We start from the raw sequence: 25,795 nt of genomic DNA, 5'->3' as shown, positions 1-25,795 counted from the left end.
CTAGTTCTCAGAACTTGTTAAAACCTTTACTATCTCTAGGTCTTTGCTGAAGTGAAGTCCCATCCCAAGAATTCACTCTTCCCCAGATCTCTTCCCCCCCCCCCCGCAATATTCTTCTACTAAAACCCATCCCATCCTTCCCTCAGCGGCCAAGGCCTCCATGATCCCTGGGAGTGCTCACTCCCTCCTCAGAATCCCCTCTGCACTCTGCACTGCTTTTAGACATTTATCATACTTTAATCTTGTTTATATGAATCAAATCCCCTAGACTAGACTTCAGAGTCTAAAATTCCTTCAGATTCCTTTAGAGCAGGAACTGGGTCTTATCTTTGTATCCCCACTGCACCAAGCAAGGTGCTTTGCATATAACGAATAGGTCTTAATGAGTGTTCCGATCCTACACTGTTCTTGTTTAAATCAAGTTTGCTGAATCTTACCCTGGACATTCCCATGTGTTTTAAATTAAGGTGTAAGAAGTGACTGTGAGCTTTTTTCCTCCTTCAAAATCCAAACAAAACTCTCAGATAATGCTTGGTTAGGACAAGTCTGAAATCTGAAATTCAAAACCCTGTTCTATCTCCAAGACTGACTAACCTCTTATTAGGTCATGCTTAGAATTAATAGAAAATATCTGTCCTTGCAAAAGTCTAAGGCAGTGGGCACTTTCATGTCTCTTAGCTTTGTTTCTAACCTCTTCCTTCCTCAGATGGTTTAAGGCTTCCTGTACTCCGCCATGCCCTATAGGAGGCATGACCACACTGTCTGATGCTGTCATTTCATTTCACCCAGTGCAGAAAGTATCTGAAAACGATTGAGGTTGGCCCCAGAAAGTCCAGGCTGGTGGGTCTGTCTGAGTCTTTCCTGGAGAATCTAGAAATATCACTTCTTCTCTCCAAATATGCTTTGAAGGCAATTCTTCAGTGCCTCTAGAGGTCTCAGTCCAAAACAGACCTTCAAGTTCTGTCTTGGGCTTTCAAATTATAAAATTTATAATTATAATAAAACTATGGCCTAATTTCCATCTAAGACATGATAGAGTTTATGAGAATCCAGAAAGGAATGTAATGGCTGTTTCAATAAGATTATATATATACTTGTATGACATATCAGTTATACTGAAACAAAAACCCCGAACTACTTATTATCCTCAATAGAAGCTTAAAAAAACTTTTTAAAAAAGAAAAGCAGATTTATTACTATTTTCTAGGATAACATCATTAATTAGCAAAATAGAAACATAAATTCTGATAGTTGAGAAAACTACTATGAAACATCACATCTAAGATTTATCTTGACCAAACAATCCATCTCAGCCAACCTCTCCAACTAAATATTATTCATCCAATGAATAATATTTAGGGAATATCGATTATTTTTTCAACCAATCAATCACTCAATGAGTGTCTGTAAAGTGCCTACTATGTACTAGACATTGTGTTAAGTACTGGGGCCTTGAAAAAGTCCCTGCCCTCAGGGAAATACAAATTGACAGGTAAATATAAAATGACAGATTCATTGTAAGGTTAATTACTGGAACATTTCAAGTAAAGTGGTGCCAAAGTGATAAAAGTAGGAACCATGAAGGAGTTAAGAAAAGCAAAGGAACAAATATATTTCTTCCTCTTGTAAGAAGGGTCAGCTTGGATTCTTTATCTTCATTATGCCTACCAATAAACTGGTGGTCACATGACATAACAACTTGGCTCATGAAGATCCTCTGAAGTCCAAAACATGGCCAAATTTGTTTACATAAACTTGATAAGGTTTCTTATCAGAACTGGCTCACAGGCAAACCTCAGAAAATGGGATAAACTTTACACCCACACACATTCAATCTCCATCAAATATCTTTCTTTTTTCCATTAATTATTAATTTTATTCTAAGCTTAAGAAACAAAAAATAGAATGGACCATTTGCACATATACAATATAGGCAAAGATGATTGCACATGAAGCTGCAGGCCTCTATTACCTATGGCATTTTTTTTAAGTATATAAAAAGATCAACCTGTAGCTTTCAAAGCTGTACTGCTTGTCTGGTCTTTCTGAGCTTCCTTCTGTTTGTTTCTTCCTCTCCATGTTAAAAGTTTTCTCAATGACCTTTTTTCTTCCTTCCTTCCTTCCTTTACTCTGTCCTTATCCTTGCCCTACCCACCACCCCCACCTCTCATTGGGAAAAGAAAAAGAAAACCTATGTCATTGTTATAAATACATGTAGTCAAACAAAACAAATTCCCACACTGGCTGTGTCCAAAAATGTCTTTCTCCTTCTGCACCTTAAATCCATCATCCCTCTGTGTCAGGAGGTGGTAGCATGCTTCATCTTCAGTCCTCTGGAATTGCAATTGGTCGTTACATCCATCAGATTTCTCTAGTCTTAAAGTTGCTGGTCTTTATAATGTTGTTCCTTGTATAAACTATGCACTTTATTGTTCCTTGTATTATAAAGTAGTCACTCTGCATCAGTTCATAAAGGTCTCCCAGGTTTCTCTGAAACTATCCATCTTGTAATTTCTTATAGTGCAATAATATCCCATTGCATTCATAGCCTATAATTTATTCATGTATATGGGTACTCCCTTATGTCCAGTTCTCTGTTATTACCAAAAGAGTTGCTATACATATTTTTGTGACAAATTTCAGTTTTGTTGTTTTTACCATAAGTTATTTATTGAAAATTTGAGATAATAATTGTAATAAAAATAAACTTAATTTTAGAAGGGTGGGTACTGAAAAGGGGAGCTAGAAAAAAGAAAAGAACTCGATGTTAAGGGGTGTGCATTTGCATAATAATGACTAGAGAAATGATGGTATATGAATGTAATGGAATATTATTGCGCCATAAGAAATGGCATTCAAGATGTTTTCAGGAAATATTTGGAAGACTTGTATGAACTGATATATATCAAAGTGAGAAAGAACAATTTACCTAGGAACGATAATACTGAAAAATATATTCAAAAGATTTAAGAAATACATCAGTGAAATGACTAACCACAACACTAGATGACCTCTGGTCAAAAGAAGGGTTGGGAATCAAGGTGTAGAAAGAGATTTACATTTTTAGACATGGTCACTATCTGGATTTGTTTGCTTGACTCTTCTTATTTGTCAAAGAGATCTTTCATTTCTTTTTAAACATTTTGTGGTGGGGGAACTTGGGAGGGATGAAAGGTTAGCAATAGTGATGCAAAAAAAGTTATCAAAACATTTTAAATGCACAGAAAAGAATGGAAGGAACTTTAGAAGGAAGAAAAGACAAGCAGGACAGCTTTGAAAGTAACAGTTGGATGTATTAAACACTTATTTTAATACTTTTTTTAAAAAGCAAGATGTATGAAACAGAGATTCAAGGTTTCATATACAAGCCTCTTTTTATGTTCTACTTGGTATGAAAATTCTTGGGGAGGGGTGGTTTCTAAGTTCAAAACTATATAAATAAAAGAAAAAGAGACAAACATAAAAACATCATATTTAAAGATAATACATAAAGTTAAAGAATTAAAATCCAGGGGAAATTTTATTGTTTTCTTACCAATCCTTAAAAACTGTCAATTTATTTCAATTATTAATCTTATTTACAACCTCACAATAGTGAATGTTCTTTTATAATTCATCCTGCTAATCTTAATATGTAATCCAATCAATGAAAAGTTTCTATGTAGTACCTTGCTCTCATACTTCCATGTTATAACTGGTCTAACTAATTGTTTCTAAGCAAATCAAGGCATAAGTATTAGTTTACTTTCTCTAATGAATCCACAAAATCTTGGAATGTTTAGAGCTAGAAAAGACTTCAGAGTCACCCTACTATCCCACCATTTCACATATGTAAAAGCTGAATTAAATGACTTGCCCAAGGCAAAATAACTAGTTAGTGGCTGATTTTTTAAAAAATTTTAGAAGAATCTCTAACCTTTGTAAGAAATTAGTCTCCTGGTCTACTCCTTTTTAAAGAATAATTGACAATTCTATAGAACTTTATGATTTACGAACTGCTTCATAAACATCATTTTATTTGTTCCACATGACAGCACATTACTACAATTACTGTTAGCTCCATTTTACAAATAAGGAAACTGAAAAAAGTTGTCAGTTGGGCCAAAGTCCTATAGTGTCAGAATAGGGACTGAAACTCATGTCTCTCCTAACTCCGAGTTAAGCATTGCTATACCCGACTTCTCTCCCTCAGAAGAGAAGCAAAAGACACAAAATAAGAGACATAGGGCAGCTCTATACTAACACACAAAAAAATTTAATCAGGAGGGGCTACGTGATACAGTGGAAAGATGGCTGAACTCAAAGTCCCAGGTCCTAAATTCAAATCCTGACTGTCACTAGCTCTCTGATGTTAGGCAGTTCGGCAACTCACTTACCCATTCTGCTGGTGTCATACTAAAGGACCTTTGAGGTCCCTTTAAGTTATGCCATGAATATTCTACTGATATAAAAAGATAGACCTTCCATTAGCCAGCTGAATTTCCAGCTCTCAGCTTCTCTGCCAAAGCTGCCTGAAATATAAACACAATAGCACTTCTCCTGGCAAAAGAGGCTACTAAACCCAACTAATTTAAAACTTTTACAAATTCCCTGATGTTGACTGCCTAAGCAAAAGAGTTTCTCAGAACTGCCATCTAAAAGAGATTATAACCATTCCAATATAAAATATTTTTCAACAGTAATTTAAACAAAACACAAAGGTTTTAAAATATAAAGTTGGTTTCATGACATGTCACTTTCAAAAATCATTTATTCCCCAAGTCTTTCCCTCTCCCCCGCAACAATTCGACTCAACAAACATTTATTGAGCCTCTAACATAAGACAGGTATGATGTTAGGTGCAGGGGAGATAAAGACAAAGCAAAACGTTCCCTTCCCTTGAGAAGCATATGTTCTTCTGGGGAAATGCATTTAAACACAAGGACATTTGAGAGAGAAGGCACTAGCAATTAGGGGTCTCAGAGAAGGCTTCACAAAGAAAACAGAACCTCAAATAAAGCAAAGTCTCTGAAATATGGAGATAAGGAGGAAATGCATTCCAAGACACAGAGGATAGTTTGTGCAAATGCATAAAGGAAGGTGGTAGAATTTTTAACTTAGGGTAATCTAATTTGACTGCAACATAAAGTATGTGAATTAAGGATGACAAGGGTGTCCTGGTGTTTAATGCCCAATTCTTGGTTGGGAAACATATATAGAATACACTTTTAAGTTTAATTTGCATTATTAATATTTTCTCCATCACTGTCTAGACCAGGACTGGGGAAACTGGGGCCTCAAGTCTACATATGGGTGCAAGCATGGACCTTTGACTGAATCCAAGAACTTTGGTCTAGACAATCTACATAATAATAAATCAGGCCAGTTTCTGAGGCGTGAATGCTCACACTAAAAATTTAACAACTGGCTCTCCCAAGTCAGCAGAAGCTGGCTCCAACCCTAGCACATCACTGTATCAACACTGTGGAGGTCCTTGGAAGTCAACATAAGGAGGTTTTATTTTATACCTAAGGCAAAAGGGATGTGTTAAAGATTTTTGACCTAGACTAACCTATAACTTAGAAAAATGTTTGCATCTATTATATGGAAGGCAGCCTGACAAAGGAAAGAGACTGGAGGTAAGGAAACCAAGTGAAGAAGATATTGCAATGATCCAGGTGAAAAGCAATGAGGCCCTAAATTAGGGTGATGGTTGTGTACATAGAAGGAAACGGATGTGAAAAATGTTGCAGTGATACGCGGTGAGCAAACAGGGGAAAAGGATGACTGTGAGAGGTTTAGAACCTGAATGATGTCAGTTCCAAGAGAAGTGGGGAAATCTGTGGCAGGTCAGGGTGAATTCTTTTTGAGACACAGTCTGAGATGTGCATAGGACATGTGGTTTCAGATCTCCCAGCAGGCAGTCTGAGGGGCAGTACTGGAGTCCAGGAGGGAATCTAGGGCTGGATATATAGTTTTGGAAAGCATCTATGTAGAAATGCTAACTGAACCAATGTGAAAGGAGAGATTACCAAGAAAAAGATTCTACAGCAAGAAAAGTAGAAGGTCTTGAGGACATCCATGCACAGGAGGTAGCATATGGCTGACGATCCCACAAAGAAGACTGTGAAGTGGTCAAACAGATGGAAAAAGAACTAGGAGAAAGCAGCAAAGCCGTGAGAGCCAATGGAGGAGCAGATAATATTTGGGAGGAATAGGTGGTTGACAGTGCTGAAAGCTGGGTGCTTTGGACATGTCCCCTGAATGAATCAATGGATTTAACCATTTTTCTTTTCCTTTCTGATTATTCCTCATCTCCTTTAACTTTTCTGTTCAACTATTTAAAAAAAAAATCCATTCTGTGGTTCACTTTCCCCATCTTTTCCTTTTGAAGTTTCTTAAAGAAATCAGTAAAATTGATTTCTAGTTCTAACTCTACCACTACCTAGCTGTATGGTATGGGTTAGTTCTTTCATCTCCACAGACTTCAGATTACTTATCTGAAGAGAAATGGGAAAGGATGAGAGGCTATCTAGAGTCCTCTTCCGATACTATAAGCCTATATTCTTCATAAAGTCATACCTTGTCTTAGTTCATCTCCTAGGAATTGAAAATAAGAGCTAGGTTCCTTCCATCTCTCTCTTCCCATTGATTTTACTTTGTTTTGGGTTGGGTTTTTTTTTAACTTCAAAAAAGTCTCTAACCCCAAAGTTTAAGAATCACTGTACTGGAAAATGCTATTAAAGATAACCACAACCCTCACTAGATAACCCTATAATGATTCAAATCAAAGTAAACTTCCTGAAACTTAAACTCAGGAAATCCTGTGGCCCAGATAACATGTCAAATGAGATGCTAAAATGTAGCCATGATCACATTTAGAAAGCTCTTCAGTAACTGTTTAATCTAATCCTCCGATCTAGGCATTTGTTTCTCTAAGATACAGTCAGAAGAATTAATTATTCCAAGATGTTAGAACATAAAACTACATAAAGAATAGCAATGGCCATATAGCAGCAGTTGGCAGAAAGTAGTCTGCAGTGTCCTGAATGAACTTATCAGGTAACACCTGGCCAGGCAGACAGAGGCAAAACTGACTGACTGCTCCTGGGGAGCCCTGAACACAGCAGATGCTTCCAGAATTTGTCTGCTTTCAAGGCATAAATGGAAAATTAACAGTCAGTAGAAATATTTGGAAAATCATGGATTGTTTGAGTTGAGAGGGGTGGGCTATCGTGTGGTCAGCCAATGAGGGCATCCCTTAGGCTCTATGTAGGGGAGAGGCCCACGAGGTTAGAAAGCCAAGGTCACAGCTGGCTAGAGTGGAAGCAGGACGTGAGCTGCCAGGTCAAAAGTGGGGACTTCCGATTCAGGATTTCCATAGAAAACTGTAATTCTAGGAAGGGATCACAGAAATCTTTTTTATCCACCACTTAAAATCCTCATAGAACTCAACAGGATTCATCAGAAAGAGCAAAGATAGATTCAGCAGAAATAGCAAGGATACCTGTTGTCTCCTCACATCACAGCTGGTGCTCCTTAGCCCTTGTTCTTCCTACCTCCATTTACCACAAAAACCTGCCAGCCAGCTCCTTGTCAGGCTTCTGGGGGCCTCAGCATACTCTCTCACTAAAATGGAATTTATTAGGCAGCATTAACCTTGGAGGTAGAAATTCAAAACTAGAAAGAATGGCAAATTTACCTGAGAGGACCACAAAAACAATCGTATACAACTTCTGATGATGGGAGACAATGCAAGATATCTTGTCTTAAAACTTAAAAGTTTCTGCCGCTTCTTTTATACTTAGGAAGTTATAGAAAAATGAAAATAAAAAAACAATTTAAATGCCTTGCATTCAAACCAAAACTTAGATCAGTTCCAATTTTTCAGCATAAAGTTTTTTTTTAAAACTAGCACTGATGTTATATTATAGATTTAAAGGAAGAGATGAAATTATGCTTGAGTTACCTTTCTAAATGTCCACTGAGAAATAAAGCATAGAAATGTCTTCTCTCTTCTGTTATTTCCTTGTACAAAAGGCACATCAGTAATCCATAAGGAAAATTCTGTTATGACATTTTCTGCATTTAATTGGAAACAAACCTATGCATATTATATATGTCAATCCCACACCAAATGATAACCTGCCTGACCAAAACGTCTTTATTATGGCACCTGGAAGTATTTCTGGGAATCCTATATGAATGTTGCATACACCCAAAACTAAAATGCTAAAATATAGCAAAAAACTCAAAGAAAAATAATGCATTTTACTCACAACTTTTTTTTTTGGAGGAGGGAAGGCAGAGCAATTGGGGTTAAGTGACTTGCCCAAGGTCACACGGCCAGTAAATATTAAATGTCTGAGGCCAGATTTGAACTCAGGTCCTCCTGACTCCAGGACCAGGGTTCTATTTACTATACCACTGAGCCACCCCAAAATATTTTAAAGAATACATGTATAGGTTCCCTGGATCAAATCCAAACCTCTCAATTTAGTATTCTAAATAAACTGCCTCCACCTTATTCACTAGATTGTGACCTGAAAGGTCCTTTACTCTGTGCCTCAGTTTCCTCATCTGTCAAATGAAAAAGGATGATTCAACTGTTATATTTCTATGATCCCTTCCAACATTAATATTCTATGGTTTTGCCTGCTAAAACCATCTCCCCTTACTTCTGTTCACCCCAGTCAAGGTCAATCTCTACACTATGCCTACCATCACTTATCCTTTGCTCATGTTCTTCTAGCCTGGAATACTTTCCCTCCTCTCACTCTACTCCCATCCTACCCATTCTTCAAAGCTTATCTCAAGACCCTGTTGACAACTCTAGTACTTTCTCTAAATCGTCTCCTTTTTATTACTTACTTAAGCAGCTATTATAATCTTGCAATGATGTAGCTTAAAATATAATGAAACATCAGCTACCCAGAATCCTCTGGGAAAGAGATGTTCTGGATAGCTGGAGTTCGCAGAGAGGTGAGTTATTTCCTCCTGGTCATCAAAACAGATTTTTTCCTATTAAAAGGATTATATAATTCTCCACCTTCTTAAAGAGAGCATAAGGAACATATTTTTCTTAATGATTCAGGATTGTCATTTTTAAACATCAATTAGTATACTAGGTTGTAATACAGTGATAGTCTCAGGGCCAATGAGGTGTCTAAGACTGGCAGACTACAAATAGATGTGCTCTGTTTTTTAGTTTTTGTGTCAGTTTTTTAATAGTTTTTCTGTGTTTTCCCATCAGATTTGTCACTTCCTGCTATCACTCTGTGCTCCCATCAGTGCCTCTATTTATAACAATTCTTTCCCTCTCTTCTCCTTTGCTACTTCCAATTACATCTGAATTTAGACATCAGAAATTCAAACTTATGTATAAATAAGAGTAGAATGGTACTGAATGAGGCATATGGGACTCCCTTACCAGTAAATTACTTAATGCATTTTAGGTGGTAGCTGAGCTGATTGCTAGTAATTCTCTATCACAGAAGGACATAGCAAGTTCAAATCCCTTTTCTTCCATTTATTCCTGGGGTGACTTTGGGTAAGTCACATGAAGTGTTCATGCCTCTTTTTCCTCATCTGCAAATAAGAAAGTGAGATATGGCTTCTAAGTCACTTCTAAAATCGGTAACTCATCTCTTTATTACATGTTGCCTTGTTATCAAATTTGGTTCAGGAGGGAGATGGGTAGGGGAAAGTATCTTGTCTTTCCAAGTCACCTTCCATCAGGAAAGAAATGGCATCTTCTTTTCCCTTTTATACCACTCATAGTATACGCAGCACAGAGCTCAGAACAGATCTGGAACCCCATTCCTCATGCTGGATTGATAACTTTTATAAAGCATGTAAGAGGCACATAAAAGCTAATTTAAACTAGCAAAAAGTAATACATTTAAAGCTTTTAATTTAAAATATTTTAAAACACATTTTAAACATTTAATCTAATTTAACATTTAAATTTTTAAAACACACATACATTTAAAACATATTACCCCTCCTCCAAACTTTCCTATTTCTGATATGGACACAGACAACTTTACAGTCTCTTTTACTGGAAAAATCTTCAGAAGCTCACTATTTTCTCTAGAATAAAATACAAAGAGCCTCACGTTTAAAGCCCTCCAAAAATCAGCTTTTCCCTATCTAACATTTTCCTCTTCCTCATACAATATACAGTCACAAGCTGTTTACGCCACCTGGAATTCTACCTACCATTTCTGTGTCTTTCCATAGGTACATGCCTGGAATGTACATCCTTCTCCTCACCCACCTCTCAGACTCCTTCCCTTCCTTCCTGGCCCAGCTTGGGTACTATCTGCAATTCAAGGTCCTTCCCAGTCCCCCAGCTCTCTCCCATCTCAAATGCTTGTGTATAAAATCCACAGTAGTCTATAAGATCCTCAGTGGTCACAAGTGCTTTGTTCATTTATTTTTTCTTTTTGATTTTGTTTCCCAAGAGTAGATGTTAACAAAGGTCTGCTGAACTGAACTGGAAGGAAATAAATGAAAAAAAAAAAACACAGCTGGAGGCAGTTCAAGAGCCTGCACACAGTGTGAAGGGGCCTTCCTCAGCTGGCTGGTGGGAACCTGTGAGCTGGGCTGCGGAGCCAGCTGCTCGGGGTCCTCCACCAACTTCGCCTGACTCCTCTTCTCTTCTCTTCTCTTCTCTTCTACTCTCCTTCTTTCCTCTTCTCTGTGGGAAAGCTGTTCCTTTAGGGGAGAAAGTCTTAACTGCCAGATTACGTGCAAGGGAAAGGACAAGCTGGTGTAGTGGACAGAACCCTGGACTTGGAAGCAGGATGACCCACATTTGAATCCTGTCTCAGATCACCCTGGGCAAGTCACCAAACATATCTCAGTCTCAGTTTCCTTATCAGTGAAATGGAGCTAATAAAAGCACCTACATTACAGGGTTGTTGTGAGGACCAAATAACATAATATATGGAAAAGTGCTTAGCAAACCTTAAAACACCACATAGTATTAGTCGTTGTTGTTATAAATGTTGCACGTTGGGGAGCCCCGCCTGAGTGACTATTTCATCCCTCCTCTATGTTAATTTTAAAAGTCATTCTTATTTACTATGAAAACATGCACAGTGCCAGAAGCAGATGACTAATGATGGAATATGTGAGGGTTCCACTTGAACCACTCATTTAAAAAAATTAATTTCATACTAGCTTTTTGTCTTCATATCACAGTTGTTTCTCACTCCAATCCCTGCAGAGAGAACTCTCCCTTTTGACCAACAAAAACAATTAAGCAAAAGCATCAACTACAGAGCTTGTATATAGTGAAGTAAACAATATTATATCCTACTTCTCCCCCCCCCCCCACCTCTTAGCTAGGAAGGAAAAGGTATCTTTGATTATCTTTTCTCTGGGACCTTTATTGGCAGAATCACTACTTTTTAAAGGCAATGAACAAAAATGTGATCTCTCTCACAGGTAACCACCATGACAACTGAGACATTAAAGGGCTTCAGGGCCGGAAGCTATAGACATTCCTAACAGTTGGCAGCTCGGGCACAAAGATTATGGAGTGATCTTACTGAATTTTAATAAGCCCTGAAAAAAGTGAAATTCTTGAGATTTCTAGCTTCAACCAGAATGCACAAAGAGTAGAAGAGTCTGTGCCCTGCAGGAGGCTTCCTGTATCTTTGAAAGGCTGGTTGACTCTACAGTCAATGACAGAAACAAACATGTTAAGGATGAGTCTAAAAACCTGAAAAGGGACCGGGGAGAGCCTGAAACACACAGTAAAGGAACCAATTAGAATTTACAAGGTACATGAAGTCCTTCACACCAGTACAAGCAATCTGAGGCCCAAAGAGCTCTGAAACAATCAAAAAATGTGGAAAGAGAAAGAGACAACAGAGGATGGCAAAAGACACCATAAACACAGAGACTAGAAGTCTCCAGATGACTCTGCTAAAAGTAACATAAAGTTAAGCAGTGAGGTCTATACAGATGCACCCAGTGGGATTTAAACTCTGCTCTCTTTACCTGATGAGAATCAAAGACAAGAGGAAGCAAAGATAAGGATGTCAGGTAGGAAAGAATACAGAAAAGACTGGACCTGGTCAGTTTGAGCTCATTGTGAAGGCACAGGATTAATTGAGAGCCCTGACTCCTGAAAAGAACCACACTTTTACACCTCAATTAACTATCAGGGACTTTGGAGATCCAATGGTTGTGAGTTCAAATAGGAGTAAATACTGATTCAGGTATAAAGAGGTATACATCATTTTTTGCTTTCAAACCTGACCTGGGATTTCTTCAGTGTAGAGAGCTACAGGCAATGCATTTTCTCTACCAATTAAGAGAGTTGCCTGGGCCAGTGGTGTCAAATGTAAAAAGAAACAGGAACCATTAACCCATACAGAAGGACCCCTGTGGCCTATCTATTGACTCAGAAAACTACATACTAACATTACCTAAGTCCTATTATGTTTTTATGTATTTTGCTAACTATTTCCCAATTACATTTTATTCTGGTTCAGGTCATATTTGAGATTATTGGATGCAATGTGGTCACTCCACTCTTTCGTGTGGGACACTGGTGGGACACTTTTTCATCCATTCTGCCTTGCTGTCTCTCTGTGGACAAAGCATCTTCAATATTTACTGAATGACCAGATTCATGTTTGGGGAAATGGCTCTTTGTGGGTATACAGAACCTGAATTTCTTTTACTTTGGGAAAAGACAGACATTTGGTTTCTAGTGAACATAGCCTTTCTCCACTGAGGAGAGGCAACAGGGAATGGGTTTAACATTTTAGCAGGATAAATCTAAAATAGAGGTTGGAGATAACTTTCTGACAGTGAGTTGGGAGACCCTGAAGCGTTGCCAAGAGAGCTTGTGAAATCTGGAGGTTTGAAAGATACAACTGTCTATCTGAGGTTGTGTTTGTCCTATTCTGCCTGGAAATCCTAAAATACTATGCTTACTAACTGGAATTCCCCTTCAGACATTAATATGCCTCTTCTTCACCATTTCAGTTGATTTTGACTTTGTGACCCCATTTGGGATTTTCTGGGTAAAGATACTGGAGAGGTTTACCATTTCCTTCTCCAGCTCACTTTACAGATAAGGAAACTGAGGCAAACAGGGTTAAGTGACTTGCCCAAGGTCACATAGTCATCAAGTGTCTGAGGCCAGATTTGAACCCAGGAAGATGAATCCAGGTCCAGCCACCTCGCTGCCTTCCTTCACCATACCACTTTTTTTTTGTAGCTCTGAAATGCATTGGATACAGGATATTTTGTACTATAGTTTTCTGTATTAGTGTCCTCTCTCTACTAGACCTATATCCCTTTGAAAGCAAAGGTTTTAACTTATCTAATCCTTGTATCTCCCCCACTCAGTGCTCCGGACAATGCTCCAGTATACTTATTTAGTATGTATTTGTCATAGTTGTCCTATACACCAGAGATAATGATGGCACATATGTATATATAGACACACGCATATAATTTTTTCATATTGCTTCATGTGATCCTAACAGTCACCCTATGGGGTAAGTTAGTATAAATATTACTAGCCTCATTTTATAGTTGAGGAAAACAAATCTCAGAAGTATTTAAACATTCTGACCAAGATCATACAGCTGGAAAGTCTGTAGGCCAGACTCAAACCCAAGCCTTCTGACTCAAACTCTGTCACTCTTTTTACTATACCCCAGCTAATATCCTATTTTCTTGTGAAAGTATTTGGGAGCATCCTGGGTCAGAAGAGATTAGTCCTTAAGTTTTCACTCCATTAAATAAAACCACTAACGTTAAACTGTGTTCTAATTAAATCACTGCTGAGACTTTAAGGAGTCATAAAGACAAATAAAAAATAAAAGACTAAATAACTGCATAAGATTTCCCTGGACATCTTCCAACACGACAGTGATCCCAATTCACATGCTTATCTTGCAAACAAGAACTTGGGCAAAGTTAGAAAACATTACTATGGATTATACCCTCTAATTCTCTTTCATGATAAGAAATGTGAACAACAGGGTTTTGAACCAGAAGAGAAAAAAATCCAATCCCGATGTGTACATAAAACCTCACCAATTCTGATTCACTGGGGGAAGGGTTCCAGACTAATCTCAATTAGCAAAATTCTGAAACACAAAGATATAATCTTATTTTCAAGATGGGTCTTCCTGACTCCAGGTCTGGCCCTCTTGACATTGTGCCACCTAGTTGCCCTGGAAACTAAGGCTCCATGAGGTCAAGGGACTTGTTCACAGCTCCACCACTCCCAGAGACAGGATGTGAAAAGAAGTCTTCTTAATGCCAGGTCCAGCATTCTACCCACAATTCCATGCTGTTGCTTCTCCTAAAGAGCCACTCACTGTGAGGAGCTTTGTACTTATTCCAGCTACTCTGCCTTAGTTCTAATCCATTTCAGAACTCCTTTTCTGAAAATTAGTTTCCAGAGAAAACGTGCTTAATTATTTTATAGCATATGGATAAATTCAGGAGGATTCACCTTTCTAAGCTCAGATCAGACATCAGATACTTACTAGCTGTGTGACCCTGGGCAAGTCACTTAGGCTCATTTGCTTCTATTTTCTCATCTGTAAAATGAGATGGAAAAGGAAATAGCAAACCACTCCAGTATCTTTGCCAAGAAAACTCCAAATGCCATCACAAAAAGTTGGATACAACTGAAAAATGACTGAACAAAATAAATTTAGCACATTTTCTTAATGAGTAAAGTTGAATGAATGAGGCTTTTTGAATGACCACCACTAAATTAGTGAAGTCTTAGAAGTAAGTTATATTGGCTGTCAAATATCTCTGTTTCAGCTCAACAAACGTTTCTCAAATACTTTCTATGTGCCAGGCACTGTGATAGGTGCTGAAGATTCAAAGATTATTCCCTGTCCTCAAAGAACTTACATTTTCTGCAAGGGTTGGGGGGATATAACATGCGTATAAACAATTCAAAGGAGAGGGTCAGGAAAGGTTTGAGGAAAGAAGAGATAGCACAAGGGCCTTGAGAAAGGTGAGGCTGAAGAGGGAGTGCTTGCTAGTGACAGGGAGAAACATGGAGGAGGAAGATGGAATATCCAGTTCTGAGAACAGCCAGTAGTCTAGTTGGGCTGGAATGTGGAGGACATGAAGGGAAGTGATGTGAAGTAAGGCTGGAAGGGTATGTAAGTAGCAGTCACAAGGTGGAGGGCCTTAGATGCCAGGCTGAGAGTTTCTATTTCATTAGCCGGTCAATAAATATTTATCAAGAGCCTGTTGTCTGCTAGGCACTGTGCTAAGTGCTGGAGATATAAAAAGAGGCAAAAGACTGTTGTCCTCAGGGAGCTTACAATCTAATGGGGAGATAGCAAGGAAACAAATACAAACCAACTTGTGCTTGCTGTCACTCTCCCTCTGTGGATATCATGTTACATACAATAATATATCATCTATATTATTGTACATGGCATATAATACTTTTCTGTTAATATGTGGCATGTTACATAACATACATAATAATAAGCATACAAATAGAAAAGTAAATAACTAAAAGAGAGAAGGCACTTAGAAGAATTGGCAAAGGCTTCCTGTAAAAGATGGGGTTTTAGTTGGGATTTAAAAGAAGCCAGGGAAGCCAAGAGGCTGAGATGAGGAGGGAGAGTATTCCAGGTATGAGGAATAACCAAAACAAAACAAAAACCTGCTTAGAGTCAAGAAAAAGAGTGTTGTTCATGGAACAGCCAGAAGGCCAGTGTCACTGGATCCAAAAGTATATGGCAGAGAAAAAGGCATAAGAAGACTGGAAAGGTAGAAAGGGGCTAGGTTATGTAGGGCTCTGAATGCCACACAAAGCATCTTGTATTTGATTCTGAAGGCAACAGGGAGTCACTGGAGTTTATTGAGTAGGGAGATGACATGATCAGACCTGCCCTTTAGGAAAATCACTTTGGTGGCTGAATGGCAGAGGGGCTGGAGTGGGCAGAAACCCAAGGCCGTCAGACCCACCAACAGGCTACTGCAACAATCAAGACAGGAAGTGAGGGGTATTCGTTTGTGACCAAGGAAGGAAAATGTCAGCCCATTACAGTGCTGATGTGTATGTGACAGAGCAGAGGATGCAAAGTAAAGGGGAAATCGTGGGTACTCACTTCTAGTAACAGTCCCCCTTCGGGCATGGCAATTCCAGCGGGGAGGTGATCTTCTTTCACTGTGTGGTTACCTTGTGTCCTGAAGCGTTGCTCCTGAATAGCTGTTAGAGAAAAGAATTAGCAACATGTCAACGATCTTGATCAATTCATCCCCTGTCTCTGGCCCAAAAAAGCAAACCACATTTTACAGGGTAGAACGACCTTCTCAGTAATCCAAGGGTTGTAAACATTGTTTTTATTGAATGATATTTTTCCACTATTATCCGCTTCATCAAAAATAAGGCAAACAAATGAAAAGGTACAGGAAAACCAAGGGAAAAAACATCATGTTACCAAATCCTTGCAGTTTATATAATTCAACCCAGTTAATGCTGGCTCCTAGCCAGCAGCCAAAAGAAGACAGGACGACCCAACACTCAACTAAGTTAGATTCAGTTTGTTTTAGAAACCTTTAGTCAGGCAGATGCGCTGTATTTTAACGCTGTTTCTTAAAGCCGCAATTTTTACTTCTACAGTTCTTATTACATATCCCTACCCAGACTCTGATGTCATTTGAGTCTGAAGAAAATTTTCGTACATTAAAATATACAAAAAGACCAAAAGTTGTTTTTGATTCTCAATACCAATGGAAAATCAGGGCTAATTCACTCACATGATCACATCTCAAACCCTATTTTGTGTAATGAAGAAACCTGTGTCATAAGGTGAGACTCCCATCCCGATTTATCTGGGTAATACAGCATCCATTGTCACTCAATCAGTCAAGTATTTATGAAGAAATCACTATTTGCTAGTGAAGAAGATAAAAAGGAAGGCAAAAACCACCTCTGCCCTCAGGGGGTTAACATGCTAATGAGGAAGATGACATGCAAATAGCCCTGTTTATACATGACTTAGACATTACATAGAAATGGAAGGCAATTTTCAGAGGGAAGGCATTAGTCAAAGGTTGGGGAAGGGGTAGGGGAGGGAAGGGGACTTGGAAATATCTCCTGCAAAAGAGATAAGTGTTGGGAAAAAAAAAATCAGGGAAGCCAGGAGGCAGATGAGTGGAGGGAGGCATTGGGAACAGCCAGTAAAATGGAGAAGATGGAAGAAGTGTTGGATGTGAGGTCTACCAAGCAGACCAGTGTAGCTGATCACGGAGTGTGTGAAAGGGAAAAAGGGAACCATAAAGGCAGAAAAGGGGCAGCTCTGAAGGGCTCTCAACACCAAACAGAGGAGTTTACATTTGCTTCTGGAAGTCACAGGGATGCAAAGAGACTAACCAGAAGGCTACTGCAATAGTACAGGGTGGAGGTGATGAGGATTTGTACCAGGGTAGCAACTGTGTGAGTAAAAAGAAGGTGAGATTATGTGTGTATACACATGCACATGCATACACACATGTACAAACATGTATGTTCATGCATGTGTGTTATACATACACATATACCTAAACATGGCTACATATATGCCCATACATATATACACACATATACATGAGGTAAAGATGGCAACAGTGACTTGACAACTGTAGCTCCCTGGATGTAGGGAGCTATTGTGCGTGAGAATTCACTAAGGTTATAAGCCTGGATGTCTCTTCAAAAGAAGGAGCTTGAGAAGAGGGAAAGGTCTGGGCCTAAAACGTTCATACTTTCTTTTTCTTGGACATACCGAATTTGAGATGCCCCCAGATGCCCAACTTGAGATGTCTAAAAGATAATCGGTGATGTGAAGCTGGACTTTAGGAGAGAGATTATGACGAGATATATAGATCTGGGAATTATCGGCTTATTGGCATGGGTGTGATTACTGAACCCATGGGAGCTGATGAGATCACCAAGCCAGTGACTCCTGCCTCCTGGCTGTTCCACAAACAATACACTGAATCTCTCAGCTCTGGACAATTCACCCGGCTGTCCCCCATGCCTGGAAAATGGTATAGAGAGAGAAGAGAGAAGGGCCTCAGGGAAAGGGGCATGACCTGGTACCTCCAGCAAAGGAGACCTACACAGAGCAGGCAGATAGACAGGAGGAGAACCAGGACGTGGGCGGTTTTCATGAAAACCTAGAGAGGACAGAATTATCAGAAGAAGGTAATTGATAGTGTCAAAGGTAAGGAGTCAAAGGGCAAGGCTCTTGATGTGATAATACTCAGTGCAGATCATCTCATGTATGAAGGTATTGTGGTATGGTGGATAGAATACTGGAACCAGAATCAGGAGTCACTTAAATGCTCAGATTCTCAGTTTCCTTATCTACAAAATGGGGGCAATAATATTACTCCCACAGAGCTATTATAAGGAACAAATGAGATAATCTCTATAAATGAACTATATAAAAGCCTCAGTAAGCCTTAAAAGTACTATATAAATATCAACTTACTACAACTATAATAATAGTCAACATTTGTATAGTGCTTTAAGGTTTGTTAGGCAGCTAGGTGGCACATCGGATAGAGCACCAGGTCTGGAGTCAGGAAGACCTCACTTCAACTTACTTAACTTCAACTTAACTTCAACTTACTTAACTTACTTAACCTTCGGCAAGTCCCTTAACCCTGTCTGCCTCAGTTTCCTCATCTGTAAAAATGTGCTAGAGAAGGAAATGGCAAAACCACTCCAGTAGTTTTGCCAAGAAAGCCCTAAATGGGGTCATGAAGAGCTGGACATGACTGAAATGACTGAGCCACAACAAACAACGATGATATAACAAGAACATGTGCCAACTTATTAATACCTAGACCTTTTTTGTACTAATTCAGGACATGTCATAATGGCATACATGGAGTCCAATAGGAAGCCTGCCAACTTTTCTATGACTACAAGCTTATCTGAGCACTTGATAACAGGGCCCCTTGCAAGGTGTTCTAGATATTAAATAAAGGGAGTCTATAAATACATGAATATGGAGTAGAACACCCTTGTATTTGTTTATTTTGGAGGCAATTGGGGTTAAGTTTCTTGCTCAGGGTCACACAGCTAAGTGTCAGAGGGCAAATTTGAACTCAGGTCCTCATGACTCCAGGGCCACCAGGATATCCACTGTGCCACTCATACCCATGTATTTATGAATACACCAATCATGAATAAGCTAAATGAATGACAATAATTCCCTCTGTACTTAGTGGTTACCCCTGTGAATTCATCAGTTACTGTGCCTTAACTTCCTCTCTCTGCTGAAGGGCCCAAGTCTGATCAGACTGCCTCACCCAGTTACAGAGGACTTGAAAAAGGTCTTTTCTTATAACCATGTGAGTTAGGTAATTCAAGTAATATTGGTTAACCTCACTGGAAATGTGCAAAAACTGAGGTTCTGAGGGGTTATACAAATTTCCCCAAGTCCACACTGTAATGCCAAGCACAAACAACTTCTAGGTTCAGATTAAACTCCATTCATCCGGTGACAGATTAAGGCAAAACATTCACAGAAAATCAAGATCAAAATACAGGGTAACTCAGTCATTTAGTAAGTTCTCAATTACTCCACCCCTGAGCAGTACATTCATTTAGTCAATCACAAAGTCTTCTCTCTATTCAACTGAAGATTAGTTTCCAATCATAAACAAAGTACATTCATTTCGTCAGTCATAAAGTTTAAAAATCAAAAGTTTTCCACCCCAGGATTACAACTGAATTACAATACCATCCATCACCACCAAGCTGCTCTCTCAAAGGGGCAATAGAAAGCACAAAGGCCATCTACCCCAAAGCCACAACAAGGTTATATCATCACAGCACTCAACACCCAAGGAGAGGTCTTTTCTTCATCTTGACTAGAGGCAAGTTCTCAGAAATCTCTGATCCTGGGGAGACAAAGCTTAACAAAGTCACAATATATATTGCCGGATTCCTCATCAATTCACTCTCTGCCTGCAGAACAGTCTCGGGGCCCCTGAAAAACATCAGCAAGACCCTCCTCTAGGATTTCTGTAAACATACAACAACAAAATCTTCCTTCGGGGCTTCTGAACCAACAGTTCCAGGACCTCTGCAACAACAGCACTGTCCTTTACCAGCAGATGAATCTGGCAAAGTAACATCAAAACAGACAGAAAAAATACCACAGTCAGGCCTCCTCAGTTCTCGGCAGCTCTGGGTGGCAGTTCTCAAAAGTCCTTCTTTTGGGCTGAGGGCTCCAACTGGCCCTCAGCAGTCCAGATGGCTTCAGCTAGCAGTTCTCAGCAACTCTAGCCCCTGGCAATTCTGTCTCTCTGTGTCTCTCTCTGTGTCCTTCTCTCTCTGCCTCCACGATGCTGCTCCCAAAAATTCTCCTGCCTCTCTCTCCTTGGGCCTCTCCATCCATGGCACCAGCTCCACCCAGTTCAGCCTCCTCTCTTCACATCAACAAGTCCATACCACAAGTGGAACTCACAAGCTCTGGCTTTTAACACTTACCCCGAAAACCAAGCCAATACAGGGGGATCTTTAAATTCCATTATCATTACACACACATAGCTAATAAGTATTAAAATCTGGATTACTGACTCCAAATTCAACGCCCCTTCCACTATACCATGTAGCTTCTTGTAATCTCCACAATCACTCAATCTCACACTCTCTACAATCCAGGTATGCTAGAGCTGGCCTAGACCAGCTTGCAAGAGTTAGCTATCAAATTTTCAGTGTGATAATTTACACTTCAGCAATTGGCAAATGCTGCGAATCAAGTCTTGATTTGTTGTTCTGTTTATTATCTAGACTTTAGAGAGTGATGGAGAAAATATTAACAAAAGATTAAATTAAAATAATATTGTGGGTACTATTTTTTTAGAGAGATGGTTGTTAAACATTTATCAGTACTGCCATTGTTTATAATTAAATGAAAACATGAGAAAGCTGTCATGGAAAACTTAAGACCCAAAGCAAGGAGGTACGGTAGCACAGGGTCCATAGTTCCAAGTGAAATTAGAGCTGATAAATATCAAGTAAAAGTTAAAATAAAAACACCAGAGGAAATATCAAGGCAATTTCTTCAACCAACACAACTTAAAGCCTCTAGTTCTACCAAAGAAAATCTAATTTTGAAAGGAGAGTTCCCCCCTCTTTATATAGAGCTAAATTGTCATTCTTATAACCTCCAAATCTTACTTCTTATTTTTCAATGTGGGGCCAAGGAGAACAAGTTTAATCATTTTGTTGTTGTTGCTGTTCAGTCATGTTCAACTCTCCATGACCCCTTTTTGGGTTTTGGGTGTTTTGTTTTGTTTTTTGTAAAGATACTAGAGTGATTTGCCATTTCCTTCTCCAGTTCATTTTACAGATGAGGAAACTGAGGCAAACAGAGTTCAGTGACTCACCCAGGGTCACACAGCTAGTAAATATCTGAGGCCAGATTTGAACTCAGGAAGATGAGTCTTCATGATTCTAAGCCTAGTGCTCTATGTACTTCACCACCTAGCTGCCCAAGTCTAATCACAGGTACACAGATTTAAAGCTGGAAGGGACAGACCTTAGTAAGCCATCCAGGCCATCCTCATGGATGAGGTACTGAGGTTAAATAATTGACAAAGGTCACTCAGCTACTAAGTGTCTGAAGCTTGTCTTACCAACTCCAAGTTCAACACTCTGTTCACTCTTCACAGACAGAGCACTGGACCAGATATCAAGAAGACCTGCATTCAAATGTGACCTCAGACACATACTAGCTGTGTGACCCTGGGCAAGTCACTTAATCTCTGCATCAATTTCCTCAACTGTAAAATCCAGACAATAATAGTACCAACCTCACTGGGTTGTTTTAAAGATCAAATGAGATGATAATTATAAAAGTGCTTAAGACAATGCCCAACATAACAGGCACTATATAAATGTTTATTCCCATCCCTTCTCTCTTCCTCTTTGCCACATTGCCCCTCAAGTCTTCTTCTAAACAAAGACCCTTAAAACATTTGTAGACACTGAATATGTGCCCAATAAGTCTTCTTTTCTCCCAATTACAAAGTCCCAAGTCCCTCAGTTGGAGTTTTTATGTGCTGGTTTTGAGTCCCCTCCTCATTCTTTTGTCCTTTCTCTGACCATGTTCTTTGTCACGTCAGTGTGGTGCTGAGAGCTGAATATAAGACTCCAAATGTGGGCTGACCAGGGCAGATCCATCACCTCCATCACTGTGGACACTGAGACCTGAGACGGCCTCAGGCTTTTTGACCTCCATGTCATACCACTGGCCCATATCATGTTCTTGGCCCACTAAAACCCCCAATTTCTTTGTTTCCTATGAGGTACTTTCTAGATATACTATCCCTGTTCTGCATTTATGCAGCTGACTTACTCAACCTGCGTAACTACAAGCCTACATTTATTGCATTAAATTCTTATTAGATTTGGCCTATCATTCTAGCTCTCTGGATACCAGGTCTTTCATCCAATGAATTAGTGATTCCAATCTAGTGTCATCTAGAAATTCAATAATCACATCATCAAGGCCATGATCAAATGCTCTGAATTAAATTCTTGAATAAGACTCCTCTGTAGCACTGCTACAAGGCTCTCTCCCCAAGATGACCCACGTCCACCACTTCCTCTCCATCTTGACTGACTCCCACAATGAAACTGGTCAATTTCAGAAGGACCCATTTAAGCCAATGCCCTAATGCTGTCCTGTCTCAGCAGGAGTTATTTGAATTACCAAGGAGGAATAGATTGGAAGCAGCTGCCCACCAGAGACTGGGGGAACTGTTTCCACAGGTGAATGGTGGCAACAACCTATCAGTGCTATCATAATATTGTAAGCAGGCACGTCAATAACTAACTCCTAAGTTGGCCTATGGCAGCGTTCATCTTGCTATTGTATTTGATGTGGTAACATGGCAGCCCATTCTAAGTATACTTGCCCTAGGGCCTAGGCAGCAGTTCTTTTCATTGTCATAGCAGACCTTAGCCCCAACAGTTCCTTCTCCTGCAGCACCAGATATGTCAGTAATGATACTACTTTTTTTTTTGGAGGGGGGAAGGCATGGCAATTGGAGTTAAGTGACTTGCCCAAGGTCACACAGCTAGTAAGTGTTACATGTCTGAGGCCACATTTGAATTCAGGTCCTCAAGACTCCAGGGTCCATGCTCTATTCGCTGCCCCAAGGAATGATGACCATGTCTACAACTGTTAAGCAATGTAGCCACTACTGTCCTACAAGCAAGATGAGTGGTCTTAGTCTGGTATGACTCATTTTTAATAAAACCATGATGTTCTACAGTCATAACTATTTCTTTCTTTTTAAAAAAGAACTTTTATTAATATCTTCAGTAGATAACCTAAATTTCCCCCTCCTACAGAGCCATTCAAAATAACCAATAATTTACCACTTCTCTAAGTCTTACAGACCACCCCTTCAACAACATGTTCTAATTTTTTCCCCAGGAATAATTGTGAGATTTGCCCTTCTCTAAGCTTAAGAATCATATTTTCTGCTTCTATAAAAAGGGGGGACAGTATTTATCCACCTTTAGTGTTATGCCATCTCCCTTTTTCTCTACGACTAATAAACATAAATAATGATTAGCATTTAGGTAGTGCTTTAAGGTTTGCAAAATACTTTACAAATATCTCATTTTATCTTCATGACAATCCTATGAGGCAGGTGCTATTATTGTCTCGATTTTACAGATAAGGAAACTGAGGCAAACAGAAGTTACGTGACTTGTATAGGGTCACACAGCTAGTAAATATCTGAAGTGAGGTAGGATTTCAACTAAGGTTTATCTTACTCCCACTCTTATACTCTGCCCTCCAGCTGCCTAATTGGATCACTTACAGTGACAAACTCAAACAGAAAGAGATCCCTGATCCCTAAAGTCACATATTAACTTAGAAAACCACAAATCAACAGTATCTATATTTTATTGCATCTTTATTTATTTAAAAATTTTTCCCAATTACATTTTGATCTGGATCAGTTCCCCTAAGGAGTTCTGCCTGCTGTTTGTGGCTAGTAGGCAGCAAGTTTGATACCTTCTACTTACAGTGTCTGGCACTTGCATTCACCATTTCTTATAGTGCCTTAGAAGGTGATTCATCCAGACCCCATGACGGGAATTCATCTAGGGAAGTACCCTCTGGCTATTTAACTGTCACATACAATGTGGTCCTCAGCCTTCTCATCCACTTCGACAGAATTCTCTTCTTGGATGTTCTTCCCCTCTCTGTTTTTTTCTGACACTGATCTCTCTTGGTCATCCTCCCATCTAACCAATGTTAGTTCCGTTACCTTCTGTGGATGGACCATGAGCCATACCATGCCTCCTACTGTAGATGCTCCCCAAAGACCACTCCACAGTTCAGTCAGCCTGGACACCCGTGACATTCCTCATATACGGCTCACCATTTCCTTTCTCCTAGTCTTTGTTTTAGCTGTCCCCTCTGCCTGGAATGCACTGCCTCCTCATCTTTGTGTCTTACACTCCCTAGTTTCCTTCAAGAATTTAGCTTCTTCGTGAAAATCCTTCCTAATCCTCCCAGCTGCCGATGGCCTCCCCACAACTCACCCCAAATTACCATCTATTTTATATGTGTCTGTATGTGCATATGTATGCATGAATATACATACATCAATATATAGATGTATGTGTATATACACAAATCCATACATGTACACAATCCACACAGACCAATTAATTCTCACTTTTCTTGGGGTTCAATTATCAATTAATAAGCATTTTTTTTGTTTTCTTCCTTTCCAAACTACAAACTGTTCTTGCAGAATTATGTAATCTCAGAGTTGGAACAGATCTCAGAGGCCACCTAGTCCGACCCTGATCTTTAGTAAGCAAAACACTAGTTAAGTGGTATACTGCTTCTCTCCATAGTTGATCACTATCTTCTTTTTACCCCAAACCTACACCTTCCTTCTTTTTTCTTGCTCTCATCTACACAACATTAAGAAGTTCTTCCTTTATTCTTAGCATTTTTTACAACGTTCAACTCTTTTTTTCTTTTTGGAGGGGGAAAGGCAGGGCAATTGGGGTTAAGTGACTTGCCCAAGGTCACATGGCTAGTAAGTGTTAAGTGTATGTCACATTTGAACTCAGGTCCTCCTATCTCCAGGGCCAGTGCTTTATCACTGTGCCACCTAGCTGCCCCAAGGCTCAACTCTTACTGGGCTTATACCTTCCTGGCATTTTCTTACAAGGCTGTGCCACTCATGGAAAATAACATAATAAAAATTATAATTATGAATCTGTGAGGTGGGCTTGAAGTTGGAAGTAGGAATCTGTGCCTTTATAATACACTGTTTTTATTGAATTATCCCACTGGTTTGGGGCCTTCTGAAATCCAAAAGAAGAAAGGGAATTCAGCTTTAGGAAAATTTATGCTGATCAGCATGATCTGTCCTATTTTTTTTTCCTGCCCTGATGCCACGATAAGGTAATTGAGACTGCAAAAAGGCAAACTGCTAAAGATGCTCCTTTTCACATTACTTTTTCACATGGTTTCCACTCATCAAAGAGAATGTCACTGACATGGTCAGTGTAATATGCAACTATTGCAACAGAGTACTTTGAATAGCCAGCTGTATGTTCCAGAAATAAAGATAGCTCTTTTATGAGTACATTATCTTATTCTAAAGAGGCATCTAAATTGCCTCTCAGTAAAATGGAAATGGACATGGTAAAAGTCCAAGGGGAATGGCTTGGTTGCTATTCCTTGAACTTGCCATTCCATCTGTCTTCTCTGTGTCTTTCCACAGGCTGTCCTCCATGAGCTCCACACCA

At 39.3% G+C, this 25,795-nt stretch overlaps 1 protein-coding gene across 1 annotated transcript in view; it reads right to left on the bottom strand.

The window, feature by feature from the left end:
- Window positions 1-25,795, bottom strand: part of AHRR (aryl hydrocarbon receptor repressor) — a 264,267-nt gene that overhangs the window by 93,218 nt on the left and 145,254 nt on the right. Inside the window, exon 4 of the mRNA XM_069076018.1 lies at window positions 16,107-16,207. Within this exon, the coding sequence (XP_068932119.1) occupies window positions 16,107-16,207 (101 nt within the window). The remainder of the gene's footprint in view (window positions 1-16,106; window positions 16,208-25,795) is intronic.

This window comes from Petaurus breviceps, unplaced genomic scaffold (assembly GCF_028583685.1).
Source record: "Petaurus breviceps papuanus isolate PSGF00001 unplaced genomic scaffold, PetGlider_PUasm1.0 151, whole genome shotgun sequence".
NCBI lineage: Eukaryota > Metazoa > Chordata > Mammalia > Diprotodontia > Petauridae > Petaurus > Petaurus breviceps.
The sequence above is the reverse complement of the archived record's forward strand: the minus strand, read 5'-3'. Positions and strand labels throughout refer to the sequence as shown.